Source organism: Nematolebias whitei, chromosome 17 (genome assembly GCF_014905685.2).
Source record: "Nematolebias whitei isolate Nwh7 chromosome 17, NemWhi1, whole genome shotgun sequence".
NCBI lineage: Eukaryota > Metazoa > Chordata > Actinopteri > Cyprinodontiformes > Rivulidae > Nematolebias > Nematolebias whitei.
The window spans coordinates 19151334-19169038 of record NC_056514.1 but is presented as its reverse complement, the minus strand read 5'-3'; the positions used below and the strand labels follow the sequence as shown (position 1 = coordinate 19169038).

The window sequence follows — 17705 nt, the reverse complement described above, 5'->3', positions numbered from 1 at the left end:
ATATATATATATATATATATATATATATATATATATATATATATATATATATATGGCGTTTTAAACCTTTCCAACACTCTTGCAGTATTCTAAACAATGTTTCTAAAACGCTCTAAAAGAACACAGAAGGTCATGATTTCAGCTCTCTCCCTCCTCTGCTCTTTGCCACTTGCAAGCGTTCTTGGCCACGCCCACTACTCCACTCTGCACAGAGATCAGCTGATCAGCTGCAGCAGGAAGCTTATCCTGCAGCTCTGGGCTGCACAAAGGTGCAGCAGGTACTAAATAATTTAAAATAATTTATTTTAAATAAAAATTCCATGCCGATTGTGCTGCTCATCCATCAATCAGCCAATTGTGTGTCATGTCCAATCTTATTTTGAAAGAATAAGATGGAGCGAGTTCACGCTAAACGAACCGCGAAGTAGCGAGGGATTACTGTTTTTTTGTTTTATTTTGTTTTTGTGGAAAAAAAGCTACCAAATCACATTTTATTTTCTATACTAACAATATGTTTTTCTTAACTTGATATTTTTTCCTATAGTGGTGCAGAGAGCAAGAGAGGATGAAAATGCACAAACACACAACAACTAGATGTCTTGGGGTTACTTTGAGCAGTACATTGATAACAAGGTTTTTGGAGGTGTTAGTCACTGGCACCAGTCTCAATACCACTCCTGAAGAATTTAAAACTTGCGTGTCCCTGTACATGGCTTGCCTTGGCTATCCACGACTGAGGATGTACTGGGCTTCAAAGACTAGTGACCCCATCACTGATGAGACTATGACAAGAAATAGATTCTTCAAGCTCAGAAGCTCACTCAAAGTCACAAATGATCTGAATGTGTCTGAGGATAAAAAGAATGATGTTCTTTGGAAAGTTAGACTTTTGCTGAAAAAAAAAAACCCAACGTTGCCGTAAACTACTAAGACCGAGAAATGTATCTGCAGATGAACAAATGACTCCTTTCACAGGTCATTTTCATGTATGTCAATCTGTCCCTGGCAAACCAAATCCAACTGGACTTAGTCTTTGGTCTTGCCAGTCCAAATTGTTGGGTTTTAGACTTTGAAGCAGGAAAAACACATTTGAAGATGAGAACCTGGGAATTGGAGGAAACGCAGTGCTTCGGATGACCGAAAAGGAACTCATCTTTATGTTGACAGGTACTTCACCTTAGTTAAATTACTTGATGTCCTACAGGCAAAGTGCCTAATTGCAACATGAACTGTGATGAAAAACAGACTCCCAGCAGAAAGTAACAGAGAAATTTCAAGAGATCATCAGCTACAACAGAAGGGAAGAGGAAATTTTGAGATTATTATAAGAAAACCTTTGGAACTTGCAAGTGGCAAGACAACATGCCAGTTCTCATAGCTTCTATAGCCCTTGGGATGGAACCACAAAGCAGCTGTGAGATGGTCCGGTAAAGTGTCATCACTGTTTCCAGACCTGCAGCTGTGTCTGAGTACAATGTCAACACGGGAGGAGTGGACATGTATGATCGCATGATCAGTTTCTATCGGATGTCAGGCCACACCAGAAAGTGGATGGTCCACACAGCAATCATCGTTTTTGATCTGTTGGCCACAGACAGCTGGATCCAACACACCTCTGCCTGCCAGGCCTCAGGTAAACAAAAGAAAGACATCCTCCAGTGCATTGAATGTTGTTAGCTGAGAAATTAATTTCTCAAGCATAATCTGGTGCAAGCCAAGAAAGTTCTGACAAGCAGTGGTGAAGTAGAGAAGGTTCCTTCAACCAAGAGAAGATGTGTGAAGCCACTTCCCTAAAGTGCAATAGCAAAGTGTAGTCCATTTGCCAAAGATGCCCCAAATGTATCAAGATGCAGAACTGCTAGCTGCAATGGTGAAACCTTTGTGAAATGCATCAAATGTGACAAGTATCTGTGTGTAACCAAGAAGAAAATCTGCTTCTTCCATTATCATTCATATGACAAAAAAAAAAATGTGGCATGAAATTTAAAAATACTAAAATCAAGACAAGTTCAAGAATAAAGTCGCAATGTTTTTTTCCCCCTCATGTTCTATGTTATTATAGCTGTAAAAAGAGATCTCAAAGAAATACAAGCAGAGGTATCAACTGCTTTACATTGTAAATAATTTTTGTCTTTTATTTTATAAAAAATGTTTTCTTGTTTTCTTAAAAACAAAAAAACAAATAAAGGGAAATTTGTTTTTCAGTTGGCACAAGAAGCCAATGTGCACTGCAAAGGACATTATTTAACAAAAGAATATAAAAAGTTCTTTACAAAATAAAATTGCTGACATGTTGCTTTTCACCCAAGACAAATGTTTATTGCAAATGAAAAACAAAAGTCACTACAACTTCTGGGGGATAAATACGAGTCAAGATCAAATAAAATCTCGATCTTTATTCTAGTAGAGACTGTGTGTTGCCATAGATTAGCTACTCCTTTCATGAATTCATAATATAGTCACTGATCAATTCTATATCTGCTGTGGGAATAATTCATGACACATTACCGGTTTTTATGGCTAAAAAACATTGACCATCTCAAAAAGAAAGGCAGTTCCATGTGCAGTCTAAAGAACTTCCTACCAACTGGAATTTGATAAACGCTTCTTTAAAGTTTTATTTTTAAGAACTTAAACCATTAACGGGGAAAATTAAAAATATATATATTTTATGCTTGTTGCACTCATCATAGTATAAATAAAATCTGCTAAAATGTTAAGATTCACAACCAAGACAACTTAAATCAACCTATCATTTGAGAAGTCTTCCAGAACATTTTTAAATGTTCACACAACTAAATGAGTCAAGTTGATTGTTGTTGCGCAACGAAAATGGTAAATGGACTGTACTTACTATATAACGCCTTTCTATCTTATCAAGATACTCAAAGCTCTTTACAACACAATCTGTGCCCTCATTTACCCATTCATACAGATCTCTATTAGATCTAGACAAAGACTAATCAGAGCTTTATCACATTCATATCGATGGGACACACATCAGAGGCATTGAGGGGTTCAGTGTCTCGCCCAGGGACACTTCAACATGTGACTGCTGGTGGAATCGAACCCCCATCTCTTGCATTGGAGGACGACTGCTCTAACCACTCAGCCACAGCCGCCCATAAAGAACAGCAACATACTGGGTCTAATTTTATAATATAACAAAGTACCGTAGTATTTTTTTTCTGTTTTGTTGTTCATCTGAGATTGTACTTGTCTAACTGTATGATCTGGGCTTGAGAAAGAAGAGAGGGACTTTGTGAAACTGTATTATGCTTTGATAAAAAACGCTGTAGAAGTAAAATCTGTTACACTGACTTTGAATCTGTACATAGCACAAAATACGCAAACAAACAAGAATTAGTAGGTCCAGATTAAATGATTTCACCTCGTGCAACATGCAACAGTCTAAACGTGGATCTAAGACAGCTCTGATACACAAGTGAGGTTTAGATGTGTTGTGAGAAAATTGCTAACATGCCATCCATCCATCCATCCATGCTTCTCCTTTCAGGGTTGTGGGAGCTGGTGCCCATCTCCAGCAGTCACTGTGCAGGAGGACGGGTACACCCTGGACAGGTCACTAGTTCAGAACAGGTTAACAAGTCAGTTTTCAGATAACACAAACAACCCCTTCCATTAAAAGGCTGGCTGAAATATGCACTAGCCACTGACTGGTTTGTGATGTTGTACAAACACAGGTGGCGCTTCATTTCCTCCAATGTTCTGGTTTACTGAGTTTTAAGGGACTTTCTGGTCTCTTTAGAGGTCTTTGTGTGGAAACTTCCACTGGAGCAGAATCCTGTCTTTGGGCCGTGGATCATAAGAGTGAGTGGAGTGTGACGAGAACCGTCACGGGTCACTGAGCACCACATTGACTTGACAAAACATCCGTCTTTCTGTACAGCATGTACCTATTTGAGACAGTTTCTGCATTATTAACAGGCAAGTTGTTGAAAATTTGATTTTTATTTACATTAAGGCTTCATTAATATTCACTTTCTGATAATTGTTCTCAGAGACTTATCGTTTTTAGCTGTTCCCTCTTCAGGGGTCTCCACACAAAGTCATCCTCCATCTCACATTCTCCTCACTCCATCTACCTCCATGTCCTCTCTAACTGCATCCATAGATCTCCTCTTTGTCTTTTTCCTGGCAGCTGCATTTCTAACATCCTTCTACCAGTATACCCACTATCCCTTCTCTGGACATGTCCAAACCATCTCAGTCTGGTCTCTCCAACTTCATCTCCCAGTTGTTCAACCTGTGCTGTACCTCTGATGATCTCACTCCTAATCTTATCATCCTTGTCACTCCTAAGGAGAACCTCAACATCTTCATTTCTGACACTTCCAGTTCTTTCTCGTCTTTTGTCAGTGTCACTGTCTGCAGACCATAGCTGGTCTCACCACTGTCCTGTAAACCTTTGACCTTTGCTACCACTCATTTGTCACAAATCAATCCTGAAACTTGCCCTCAGCAACTTATTTTTTTTATTAGTAGTAGTGAGATAGATGTGTCTTCAGGGTTTAAAATATGTTGCTTTGCAGATAATTCCTAGTAAACCTAGGGTTGATATCTTTCAAAATTTGAAAAATAAAATAAAATAAAATGCTGGCGGGTCAGAGCAGTTCGGCTGGGGGTTGTAGATCTTTAATTCCCAAAGCCGGAATCAAGGGGCCCTGTGCGTTTCACAAAACAGAGTTGAGTGTCCTCATGTTCCCCAGAGCTTAAACAACATTTAAAAAGTAAATCCTATTAGCATATTTGCCCTGTAATGCGAATTGATTTAATCAATTTGTGGCATCAGCTTTATTTATTAACTTTTTTAGCAATGTTTGTTTAACTCAACCAATGAGGTCACAAGTCAGTAACATCGTTAGTGGGTCAGAAGCTGTGGCAGCCAGTGGTGTGGTGTTAGCACTGTTGCCTCACAGCAAGAAGCTACCCAGTTTGGACCAGGGGTCTTTCTGAGTGGGTTTTCTCCGGGTACTCCAGTTTCCTCCCACAGTATAAAAACCTGCATGTTAGGCTGCCTTCAGGCCCAGGCCACTCCTGCAAAAAAAGAGATCTGTGATCTCAATGGGATTTGCCTGGTTGAAAAAGGCTAATAAACAAATAATCTAAAATGCTTGGGAATACCATGTGATCATGGAAAACCAACAACTTTGACCATTTACCAGACAGACAAGCAAACGTATAAAAACTTTCACTAAACAAGTACCATTTACTCAATATTAGAAATGAACTGAACAAACAGGAAAAACCTGACAACAGGACGATATGCAGAGACTTTTTACAGTGTGCATTAAACTGATGAGGAGAATAGTGGAAAAAGTTGTGGGACCTCTGACCTTTAAATTATTTATGAGACCATCAATTGTTTTCCTCCTTTTATGGTTTGAGTCATTTGTAAATGAAATTCTGTTCTTTCCTAACTCTGTCCTCTTTTTCAGTAAAGATACACAGCTCATTACATGTAGATAGAGATGACTGTGTATAGAAATTAAAAAAAGGGTTGCAAACTCAATCATCCAAATCTGGTCCAGATGACACGATTTAACCCTTTTTGTTGTTATCTGTCTGGATGATTGAGCTTACAACCCTTTTTCTGAACCACTTTGGCCTTGGTGTCCTCAGGCTGATTCTGTGAGCAGCAAGTTGACCATCTGACCTAAAACATTTGATTGTTGTGATGATTGATTGTTTTGGATGGGTGTGTTTTGCACATGTTAAAAGTCTATTCTGAGATTCCTACAGGAGTGTGGCTTGAAACAGCAGTGAAGGCTACCTATGGGGCAGATCTGGTTGGCAGGCCGCAGACTGAGGAAGTCCTCTGGATGGGGGACGAAATGTTTCTCACTTAAAGAAACTGGTCCAGATGACATTTTGTTATATAAATTAAAGTAGTCCCGTCAGAAGATAAGCGCTAAATGCCTGATATTTTACCAAGAGTGTGTAATCACCACATCAATCAGTGTTTAGAAGCTGCACCTCTTCAAAGTCAAAATCACTTAGGAAAGCCACCAACGGGGAAACTCTCGCCATTTTTTTTGACGAAGAACAAAAATGATCTCAGCCTGACATTGTTTTTGGATGACAGTGCGCTTTGGTCTTTAAAACAATTTCAACTTGGGCTTGAAAAACAGGGTAAAGTAAAAATGGAAGGGGTGGAGTTCAAGGTATTCACTCCCTAGCAAGGTTTTCAAACTTTCAGTACAGAGGAAAAACAACTCCCTATGGAGTTTTTTTTCTTAGTTTATTTTCATAAAAATAAAAAAATCTGTGTGAACTGATCAAGTTTAAAGTGAGAGGAGCACAGGTGGAGCTTTAGTCTCAGCAAACCAACTCTAAAGTCTACAACTGTCGGGAGACAAATTGGTGGGGGGGAGACACACACAAATGTTCTCAAATGTTCCGAGAGCCGGAGGAATTTGGAACATCTCAAAAATTATATCTCATATATTAACATTAAAATTGCTGCAAACATCTGAAATCGTTCTCAGTTTAGTTCAGTAAGCAGAAAGTGTGAGAAATGTGAGATAACTTTGGCGACCAATAAAACCAAATTGTAACTGATTTGAGTAAAGAAAAAAAAAGTAGAAACTGAGATCAAATGGAGACATAATTAAGACAGACCCTGTTTACACAACACCGTTTTTAAGTGAAATTGGAACTTTGTCGTGTTTTGGCTACAGAAAATGTTTTCTCTGACACCAAGACTCCTTGAATCCAGGTCTCAGGGAGGCAGTTTCTGGAAATGTCTGGCCGTGGGGTAAAATGTACCTACAGTAGTTTTCTTTCATGCAGCTGACTAAAAGCATTTCCTTGTTGCCAGTATACTCTCAACCGAAGCAACCGTGTGACAAAAGGAGCAGCGCCCAAGTAAATGCCTCAGTGCGGTTTCAGCTAAAAGCCTACCTGCCAAGCTTTGTGACGCATTCTTTTTGCACCTTTCCATCCACGGAGAAAAAGAAAGCAAAACCTATCACTTCAGGAGATAAAAAAACAAACTTTACACCTGCCTGCAGCAGGAAACTACAGTAATACACCTGGTCTATTGAATTGTGTGGCTAAATGAAGCCTCCTAGAATAAAAAGTGGATTGGAAGGTTTATGAGTCACTTGAACTCTCAAATCTCAAAGTGTTTCCCTGTTTTATACAAACTTTAGAGGAAAACCAAGGAACAGACTGGATCTGTGGGATAGGAGCCTCCTCTTTCTGTTTGGTGCTTTTGTTGTTTAGCTGAGATACTTTCACCTCGTGTTGCCATCTATTCCAGACAAAAAGGGAAATACAAGAGAAAGATATTTTTCATTCAACCTTTATTTATACAGGTTAGTCTTTGAGCCACGAGGACTCATTTACAAGAGAGACCTGTTCCAGTCAGGACATTTTGAAGTACAGACAACAGCAACAGTAGACAATGACAATAAACTACAGTAAAAATGCAGTTAAACTAAGAGTAGTGTATAAAACAATAAATCAGGGCACCATAAAACAGGGTGAAATACTAAAAACAAGAGCATGTCTGCCTTGATTTTTCCATTGGCATTATCAAATGTTTGAAACCCCAGTTGACCTCTTATCTGAGCCATTCAGGGCCTTTTAAAAATAAGTGTTTTAGAAATGGGGTCATGAAAACAAAGAAATGTCCCTTTAAAAACTCCCTCACAGAAAACAAGTGCAAAGGTCAAGCATAACTACATTAATTAATAGTAGCATTCTTTGAAGGGATGAGCAACACACACCACACCACATGCCAAAGTTATGAACAAAGACTTTGTGTGATCTATTAGTGCTTAAAGTATGTGATGGGGATAAGTCTCAGCTACTACCACACCAAATTATAGCTCAATATCTGTAAAATTGACTGAGTTTTCAGCGGTTTTGTGTTTTCTCAGGTTGACTAGCTGCGGCGGCCATCTTAAATCCATCTGACATCAAATAAAGATCAGCTGTAGACAGGGCTTAATTTGAGCCAGATCCAACCAGAACAGGATCTGGGAACTCTCTTATTTTGATAGGGTGTGTGTTCCAGTAACTGTTTGCTTGGATCCGGTAACTCTCAACTTACTAATAATAAAGTTATGAACAAATATGACTGACTTGAATGAATAAAATTATACTGGATATGTAAATTGAAAATAATTACATAAACACTCATTTTAAACATAACAGCACTGATACGATCATTTGAGCTGCCTCTTCAAGTAACATTTGCGTATCTGCCCTTAAAAGAGCCTCCGCCCCTAAAAGAGTGGTGGGGCTGAGTGCCGAGCTAGCCAGGAGCCCACAGGCAGCTGCTATGAACAGACGGAGGAGGCGCCTGGAGGTTTCACATGTGGAGTTGGACAACAACGAGCAGGGACAGAGTCAGGCTCAGAACCGTCAAGTTAAGGGGGGTGGGGGGGTAGGATCTAGACCAGGGGTCTGCAACCTTTACGATCAAAAGAGCCATTTCTGCCCCTTTGTTCACTAAATTAAACGTGTCCGGATCCGTAATACCTGCTACAACTGGGATTCTCAACTGGTGGCCTGCAGACCGCTTTAAGTTTGTTGGAGGGCACTTTTCTGGACAGTAGGGCTATTTAATAAAAGTAAAAACATCTCATGATTTTTAATGTTTATTGATATTTTTACATTTTAAGACAAAATAAAAGACGAGATTCCTATAAAGAATAAAAAAAAAACATTTGCCAAATTTCTAAAAATGAAAACAATAAAGTAAGCAGGCCTATGTGAATTTTGTTTTTATTGTAAAAAAAATTAAGTATCCTACTTTGAAGAAATAAAGCGTAAAGTGAAAGCGAGCATGTTTTTCTCCTTGTATCGTTTCTAGTATTCACATATTTGCTAAATAAATTACATGAAAACTGCTAAAACTAGCCCTTTTAGTTGTTATGACAACCAATAAAATTCAGTTTTATGTCAGTTTTGGTCAAAGCTTGAAAGAGCCGCTGCAGAGGGACCAAAGAGCCGCACGTGGCTCCAGAGCCGCAAATTGCAGACCCCTGATCTAGACAGTAGCGGAGTGTAGGTAAACATCGATGTTCAACAACCAGTTAAAATACACCAAAATGCAGGAAGTCACATCTACTTTATTCAACATTTTCTGGGGGAGGACTGGGTTTTCTCTGGGTACTCCGGTTTCTTCCCACAGACTAAAAACATGCATGTTAGGCTGATTGGTGACTCTAAATTGTCCCTAGGTGTGAGTGAGAGAGTGAATGGTTGTTTGTCTCATTTGTCTCCATGTGTCCCTGTGATGGACTTGGACCTGTCCAGGGTGTCCCCCGCCTCTCACACAGTGATGGCTGGACATGGGCACCGGTGACCCCCGGGACCCGAAAAGGAGGAAGTGGGTAAAGATGATGGATGGATGGAAATAATTTTTGTTTGGGAAGGTGTTGGGTGGCAGAAAAGGAAGTCACAATGTTTACACGCACTTTGATCACACAACAAAAAGCCAAAGACACACAACTCCCATTTCATTTGTAATGTTTGACTTCCTGGTTTTCAGCTGGAATTTGATGCACACTAAATGTTTAGTTTTGAAGCCGACACCTGCGGCTCCTGACATGCTCACATCTCGGCAAAGAGAAGACACAGACAGCTGAGAAACACTGCCATTGTTGGCTGTCGGGTGTGGCTAAACAAACTTGGTCGACATTCTGTAACAGCACATTATGAAAGGTGTGTTTTATGCTACACAGATAAAAACACACACCACTTGCTGCTCTACTTTGCAGTGAGATAGATTTCCCTTATGGATAAAAATGAGCTTTTAAAAAAAAAAAAAAAAAGAAATCAAGTTAATCTATCTTGGTATATTTTGGAAAAATAAATGGTACAATCTGGGAAAACATGGGAGCATTTGGCATTTTGCTGCTCCGTTTACATGTTCACCCAACATGGATGGCATCACTCAGTAACAGCCAGTCGTTCTGTCTCGTGTTCAGGAAACGGGTGCAAGCAGGGACGTGAATGCAAAAGGACATAATAATGTTGGCGTGATTTTTTACTTTTATATATATATATAAATTTTTTTTTTTTTTTAAGGCAAGCTCAAAATAGCATCGCTTCAACCCGAGCTGGCTTGAACCCAGTTTTATACGTTTGTGCATTCAGGAGTGACGCAGCAGAATCCTGAAAGCACCATGACGAAACGTAATTACGCCCAGTTTTGATCACCGAGAGGCAACAGGGCCAGCTCTACATTTTATCACAGATATAATTATTGGAGATGACTCACAGGATGGAGAAAAAGTAGAAAAGCACAACAACCTATTCACTCAATGGGTCGACTCAGAGAAAAGACAGAAGCACTTCCATCAGAGCCAGAGATAAGAGAACTAGACAATCATTTCTGCTCCTGCTTAACGGTTCTATTGTTGCTTTTTTACAAATGGTTGCATGATTGATTCACTTTCACTATACAGAATTGGCCACCACTAATGAGATTTTGTCCAGTTTCTATTATATGGCATGGCATTTGGGTTGATTTGAATCATTCTGTGATGATGTTGAGGAATTCGCTTCATGTTTTGGGAAGTAATGTGAGCACATTTCATGCTGAGAGCTAGAAACAAAACGGCAACACCATCAAGCTGACATAAATGCGTGAAACGGATCACTTGCAGTTTCATTAGTAGCTCATACTGACAGTAATTTGCAGCTTAAATTGTGTTTGTCTAAATGACAGAGTCCAACATATTGTAGTTTGCAAAAGACTTTTTCTGTAAAGCAAGAAGTGTTCTGCAGGATGTAGAAAATGGGAATGTTGCAGGAGTTGCTTTTTATATAAATTAAGCAATAATTAGTGAGGTCTGGGGGCAGGCTGTGGAGCTCTGGAATATGTTTTGTTTCTTTTATATGATTGGTCAGACAAATGGACTGAACATCCAGTACGTTTTCAACAAATGCAGGCATCAAAGCAATGGGTTACAAATGCAACCCTTATTTATTTATTTATTTTTTTGTTATGTAATGTTGTTTATTTGTCATGTGCCGGTTAACACAAGGTCAACAATGCAATGAAATGTTCAGGATGAGAAGAACCGATTCAACTCGCTAAAACAAACAAACACACAAATAAATACTAAAGCATGCAATAAGGGTACAAAATAAGGTACCAAAACGTGAAAATTAAATATAGTATTTACACGGTCCAAAAGAAAAATAGTAAACACTATGGTAGAATATAATGGAGCAAGTAGGATGAATTTGTATGACTAAGTATTTTACAGATAGTAATACAAGTTAAAATGCACATGATATATATTGAACAGGTTCCGCAGGGGAACCTTGGATGTTCTACATCTGCCGGACCCGGTTCTGGAGGGCAGACTGAGAGGCAGCTGCTGCAGTCATTATTATCATCAAGCTGCTGACTGGACCTGCTAACAAGATCTGCTAACGATGCTAACAAGACCACGCCGCTAACAGTACCATGGTGCCAACAGGACCATGCTGCTAAGATAACCTCACTGTCATCAGAACCACTCTGCCAATAGTCATCAGAACCACTCTGCCAATAGTCATCAGAACCACTCTGCCAACAGGACCATGCTGCTGTAGATGTATTTCTTTTTCACTTTTGGAGCCTTGTTTCTGTATTTTTGTTGCATGCTTTGAATAAATCCTAGTTTATGTTCGTTTTGGGGTCGGCTCCAAGCCCGACTACGCTCGCATTAGTGTGTGAACTATAGCCGAACCGAACTTATGAGAATCGTGCTGCTGTTGTTTTGTGTATTATTTTGCACCATTAGTGTTTAGTGTATATCTTAGATCTTTTAATGTACCGTTGAGCATTCATTTAGCGTATATTTTAGTTTATGTCTTAGATCCTTATTTACCGTTTCTTTTTACACTTTATATTTTTGCTATTGTTGGATGTAACTGGGACCCTGTGCACACAATTTCATTACATCTCATGTACCACATGTGATGCGAATGACAATAAAGAACTTTGAATCCTTGAATAATTAGGAATGCACAATATTATCGTATCGGCCAATATTAGTGATAAAGTTAAACATCGACCATTCCATCAAAATAACTCACCGATATAAAAGGCTTCTGTTTTAAGTTAATTTTTATTTTTAGAAACTGCATTAATGCACTACTATTTATGCACTTTTCACTTGTCGCTTGTAAACAGGATGAGCTTAGATTTGAGAAAATTTACAAATTTGCCCCGTTTGAGTGTCGTCATTGTGTTAGAGTGAATGTCATGAATAAATTTGACATTAAACATAATCCAAGTTGAAGTGTTGCATCATTTTCAGCCCCATTTTTGACATCTGTATTTGGCAGCAGGTCAAACTGACAAAGACTATGCAGATTAATAATGTATTTTAATTCCACAGCAGAGAAAGTTATGTAGTCTCTGTAAGAAGGTTTAGGGGAAAAAAATATCTGTATTGGTAATCGGTCAAACAAGTTTGAACATATTGGCATATCAGATATCGGCCAAAAATCCAATATCGTGCATCCCTACACATAACGTATACTACATATTGCTGACATTTTGTTCAGTAAAATGCTTATTTTGGAGTTAAACTAGTTATAGTGTGCTGGTGTGTACAATAAGTCTGCAAGACGTCATTTTAACATTCTAATAGTTTCCTTATAGTGTCATCAATCTGGGTTCATGGAGGTTGTGTAATCAAGACTCGTGGTTGAAACATTTTACATAAACATAAAAAAAATAGCTTCAATAAAATTAAAGGCAGGCCAAATTAATTAATTAAGCTACAGCTTTTACTTTAGAGCTGCTCAGTATTAGGAACACGTGCACAATATTATTGTGATGACATCATCCACAACACAAGTTCAGTCGTCATGACGGCGACAACACTTCATGTGTCTGAAGCCCAGCAGAACATAAGGTTTGAATGCAGTCTGTGACTGCAAATTATTAAAATTATTTTGCACTGCTGAACACAAGAATGTGAGATATTGATGCATTTATGATCCACTGTGCAGTCGTTGCATGATTTAATGGAGTGACTGACGAAGAAACACCAAGAGTGGAGTCTTGAGGTAGCTCCAGAGCACAAACTACATTTAAAACCTACTTTAACATTACGCTTTCTATATTTGTTACAAGAAATTAAAACAAGAGAAAACATATTAAAAAGTAGTTTTAAAGATTGTTGGGTTTGTTTGTGTTGTCGTTAAGCTCAGTTTTTTTTTAATGTCTTACCAATCTCTTCGACCTGATATTTCAGTTTCTGATCTAAACAAACCCCAATAAGTTCAGAAAGTACAGATGTGATGTATCCTCCAGTGAGTGAGGACTAAAGTTACCAGATTAGAGCACAACCATTACAAAGCCTCATCATGTTTGACTTGGTGATCGGGCCAGATATTCAGAAAGACAACTGGACTTTAATAAAAACAAAGAAATACGCTCACGCAAATTGGAAAGCAGCAGGTCACAAAAATAACCCCGTTGTAAAGCAAATTCTGCTGTTTCGTCCATTTTATTGTAAAATGAGACCGTAATTTTCTAAGTGAGCCTCATTTTGTCTTCACGAGGACTCAAAACGAGCCGTTAAAAAAGAAAAACTCAAAATAAAATTCCTTGCAGTGATGCACGTCACCATGCATTTTGCACCAGAGTGGTAAACTAAGATCATTTTGTGTTGAGGATGTTCTGTACAAACTTTCTAAACGTTGCTGTGCTTGACCTTAACACAGTGAGATCTTGTGCAACCAGTGGTGCAGTCTACAGTTTATACTGTGCTTAGAAACCAAAGTACACCGGTTAGTACAATGTAATTGTCAATTTACTTTGATTTCCCTGAAGCACCTCCGTAGGAAGCAGAAGACAATGGATAGATGGATAGATGTTACACACACACATATCATATTTCTTATTATAAAGTTATTTTATTTTTAGTTCAAAGTAAACCGGACAAAATATGAACGTTCTTTAGGCTTTAAGTGGCTCATGTAAATATGAAAGTTTTAAATTAAGTTTTTTTTTCTTTTTACAATTTGAGCTGATTGCAAAAAATAAATTTAATGTAAAGTAATGTGACCAAGAAACGTAGTTTAATCAGGGTTTTGCTGTTTATTGCTCGCAAAACTTCGAACTGGTGGCTTTAAACATTACTGATACTTTTGAAACTATCAATATCCGGTCTAAACTTTTATTCTGAACACCTCCTTGCCCTTGTTCCGGCGATGCTCTGCGTCACTCCCGCTAGCTTCACATAGCTGGAGCGGCTCGCGGTGGCGCACGCGCCTGGCCGAACACAAACAGACCGTCTCTCCCCCCCAAGAAAGAAGAGGATATGTCGCGTATCACTGGGCACTTTTAGTGGGTATACAGAAATTCCCACGCTTTTCTAGTGGGCATACAGCGTATACTAACGTATCACGTAGACTGCACCACTGTGTGCAACCTACTAGCACTTGTGTTGATGACGACTGGCTACACCATATTTTATCTCAGTGTCTGTAGAGACGACTGCGTTAAAGTCATTTTTTGTGTTTCCTAGGGTCGTTTGGCTGTGGCAGCCATCTTGAACCGAGTTGATTAAGTTATTAAGTTGTAGATGTTCATCCAAAAATAATTGCGCGAGGTATTTCAGTGCGTTTTAAGCCCTTTTAGCTTAGCTTTGACTATTTTGCAACACGGAGAAAAGTCAATAGAAAAACAAAATGTGGCTTCACTTTTCAGACCTGGAGGCCTCATTTAAACTGTTAACATTATATATATGAACACTTCCATTCATATACAGATCGGGATCATTAATGATGACATTTTCCATCATGTCTGATGGTCTCCCTGCATTTAGACAATAGCATCAGGGATTCTGCCACCCCGCCCTCCTCCTTTCACACGAACCGGACTTGTATGAAACTCACCAAGCTCTCTGGAGACCGGAGATACAATCGCATTCTCTCCTATCTTTGACACGGCGTCGAAATAGGCTTTTCCAGCTAAAGTCATTGCTGCAACAAAATAAACGAGAGACAAAGGTCAACAAAGAAGACAGCTTCCAGGAAGACTTGGTGAAGTCATTTGCAAAGGGCACAGAAGGCCTGAATTGACAGCTGAAGTTGACCGTGTTTACCCGAGACAGATTTCTCGTAGCTCTTGCCCAGGTTGACCAGGTTCCTCAGATTTGGGTTGAACTGCTCCATCACATTCTGGAACGAAGGGAAGAAAGTGTTGAAAACGTATCCTATTCATTTTTGTTTAAAAAAAAAAAAAAAATTCAGAAAAGGGAGGTGAATGAAAAAAATGCTATTTCAGTGTGAGGAGGAGGAGGAGAGAAATCCAAGTGCTGCGCTAAAAATATTGTCACGTGAGAAGAACAATAAAAAAACTCAATCTTTAACTTGACCTATGCTGCCTCTAAAGAGCAAAGTCCCCACGCTGAATTATTTGTGGCTTGAACCTCGGCGCTCCTGAAAAAGTCCCAACGATCAAGTTTTCCTCCCCTGACACACCCTCAACAAACAAAACAATGAAGCGATTACAGTTTATATGGACGGGGAAAGAAAATCAGAGGCAAACAGGTTCCTTTGATTTCCTTTTTCTCCTCCTCTTTGCTCAGACTGACAGACAAACCTATGACTCTTCATAGAGACATCACAATTAGGACCTCATATTTTAAATTGTGAGTTAGATGAGCAGAAAGATTAAAAAAAGAAGAGATCAAACTTATCTCCTGTGAGAAACAGCTGTGAAAACATGATTAGATTAGATTAGATGTGGGGCTGAACAAAAATCACACAACCATAAACAAATGACTGATTTAATCTGTTCTGAGTGTGTTGATAAGAAGGCAGGTTGACTTAAACAGTGAAGCTGGAGTCACACAACACCAAGCTGGGGGTCTATAATCTCCAGGACCTCAAATTTACAAAATGCAGATTAGAAATGAATGAGTTCTTCATAACAGAGAAAATAGTTGGCAACAAATTATTATGCTTTTATTTGAAAGGCTCAGAAGTTTAACCAGTTTTGGGAACCGCTGCAGGTTTATGTGAAATTCTATCAGATTAAACGCAACATAATCCAATAGCAAGCTGTTATTTTTTAACTATATTTCTTGGAAAGGAGAATTTCTCCTATAATAAATCTTGTTGGATACATTTTCAAAATAAAAGCCAAAGTACTTCAGTTTAGTACATTTTAACTTTTTAATCTCTCTTCAATATATCGTTCCCCCTCTCAAGCCTAATTCAAACCCGTCATAATTCACTCAGCAGGTTTTTTTAAAATAATTTTGGATTAATTATCTCTCACCTTGAAGGTACTTTCAGTGAGCTTGCTCACACCGTCGGGAGTCCGAGCCATGGCGGCAGGTGGTTTTTCAGGACCAAAAGCTAAAGGGACGGGTCAAACTAAAGTCCGCCAGGTGTTTAGTCCAGGTTTGAAGTCCTCGGGTGGTTTAGTTGCTCCCTGACTGCTCCTCCTTGACTCAAAGCAGAGAGACGCTCAGCAGCAGCCGGGGGCGGACTGACTGACGGGGACACTGAGCGAGACACCTAGCCGAGAGTTTAGGGTAGCGCGAGCGTGAGCACGCGAGCGGAGCGAGGGAGGATGGAAGCTGTGACGTCACGGGAGGTGTAACTGATTAAAGTTCTCCTCAGCAGGTGGAGCGGCGCTTCTTCCGCTACACTTATTGAAAAACTAACTAATGACGTATTCTAGACAAACTGTGGTGTAATGTGATCAGAAGCAAACAGAGGGCGCTGTTGAACCGTAATTTACACTGTAAGTACACGCGCACACACTCATTCAACCTTTATTTAGACAGGTTAATCCCGTTGAGTCTCGACTCGAGGACTCATTTACAAGAGAGACCTGAGTTCAACAAAGAATGATGACAACAATGGACAATCATAAAAGAGGCATGCAGATTATTTATTTTAAACAAATTAAAATAAGATGGCAAAAATAGCACAAAACAGCTAGATTCTAAGGCGAATGTAGAAAACTAAAAACAGTAGCATGTCTGCATTGGTCCCTGCCAGGAGTCCAGCAGATTCTTAAAGCCACTTAGAGCGGTCAAGGTCGAGAGCTTCAAATGTTTTTGTAAGATATTCCAGGAAACAGGAGCGGAGTAGGAGAAGGCCCTTTTGCTTAGTTCAGTTCTCACTGAGGGAACACTGCGGGTAATAATGTCCTGAGAGCGCACGCTGTAGCTGCACTCACGCAGAGACATGTAGGAGGAGATGTATGAAGGCAACAGACCAAGAAGTGATTTAAAGATAAAAATGTACCAGAGAGAGTCTGTGTGAAGTTAATGATGTCCAGTTAACCAGTGAATACAGGGTGCAGTGGTGGGTACGATAATCACAGCCAGTTATGAATCTTAGTGCACCATGATAGACAGCATCCAACATCTGCAGGGTTCTTGTAGCGGTGTTCATGTAAATAATGTCACTGTAATCAATGGAGGGAAGGAAAGTCACAGTTACAAGACGTTTCCTAACGTTCAGAGTTAGACAGGATCTGTTTCTGAAAAAGAAACCCAGTTTAACTTTCAGTTTCTTTACTAGGTTTTCCACGTGGAGCTTAAAAGAGAGATGCAAGTCAACCAAGATACCCAAATATTTATAGGAATCAACAAACTCATTAGGGACACCCCCCAACCCTCCCCCCCACACACACACACACACACGCACACACACACATATATATATATATATATATATATATATATATATAT

The 17705-nt window shown here is 39.3% G+C and overlaps 1 protein-coding gene across 1 annotated transcript in view; it reads right to left on the bottom strand.

Moving 5' to 3' along the window:
* Nucleotides 1–16620, bottom strand: part of baiap2l1a (BAR/IMD domain containing adaptor protein 2 like 1a) — a 38595-nt gene extending 21975 nt beyond the window's left edge. The window contains exons 1-3 of the mRNA XM_037691623.1: nt 16277–16620; nt 15096–15171; nt 14887–14973 (exon numbers count right to left, since the gene is read on the bottom strand). Of these exons, the coding sequence (XP_037547551.1) occupies nt 14887–14973; nt 15096–15171; nt 16277–16327 (214 nt within the window). The 5' untranslated portion in view covers nt 16328–16620. The remainder of the gene's footprint in view (nt 1–14886; nt 14974–15095; nt 15172–16276) is intronic.
* Nucleotides 16621–17705: the final 1085 nt, after the last annotated feature.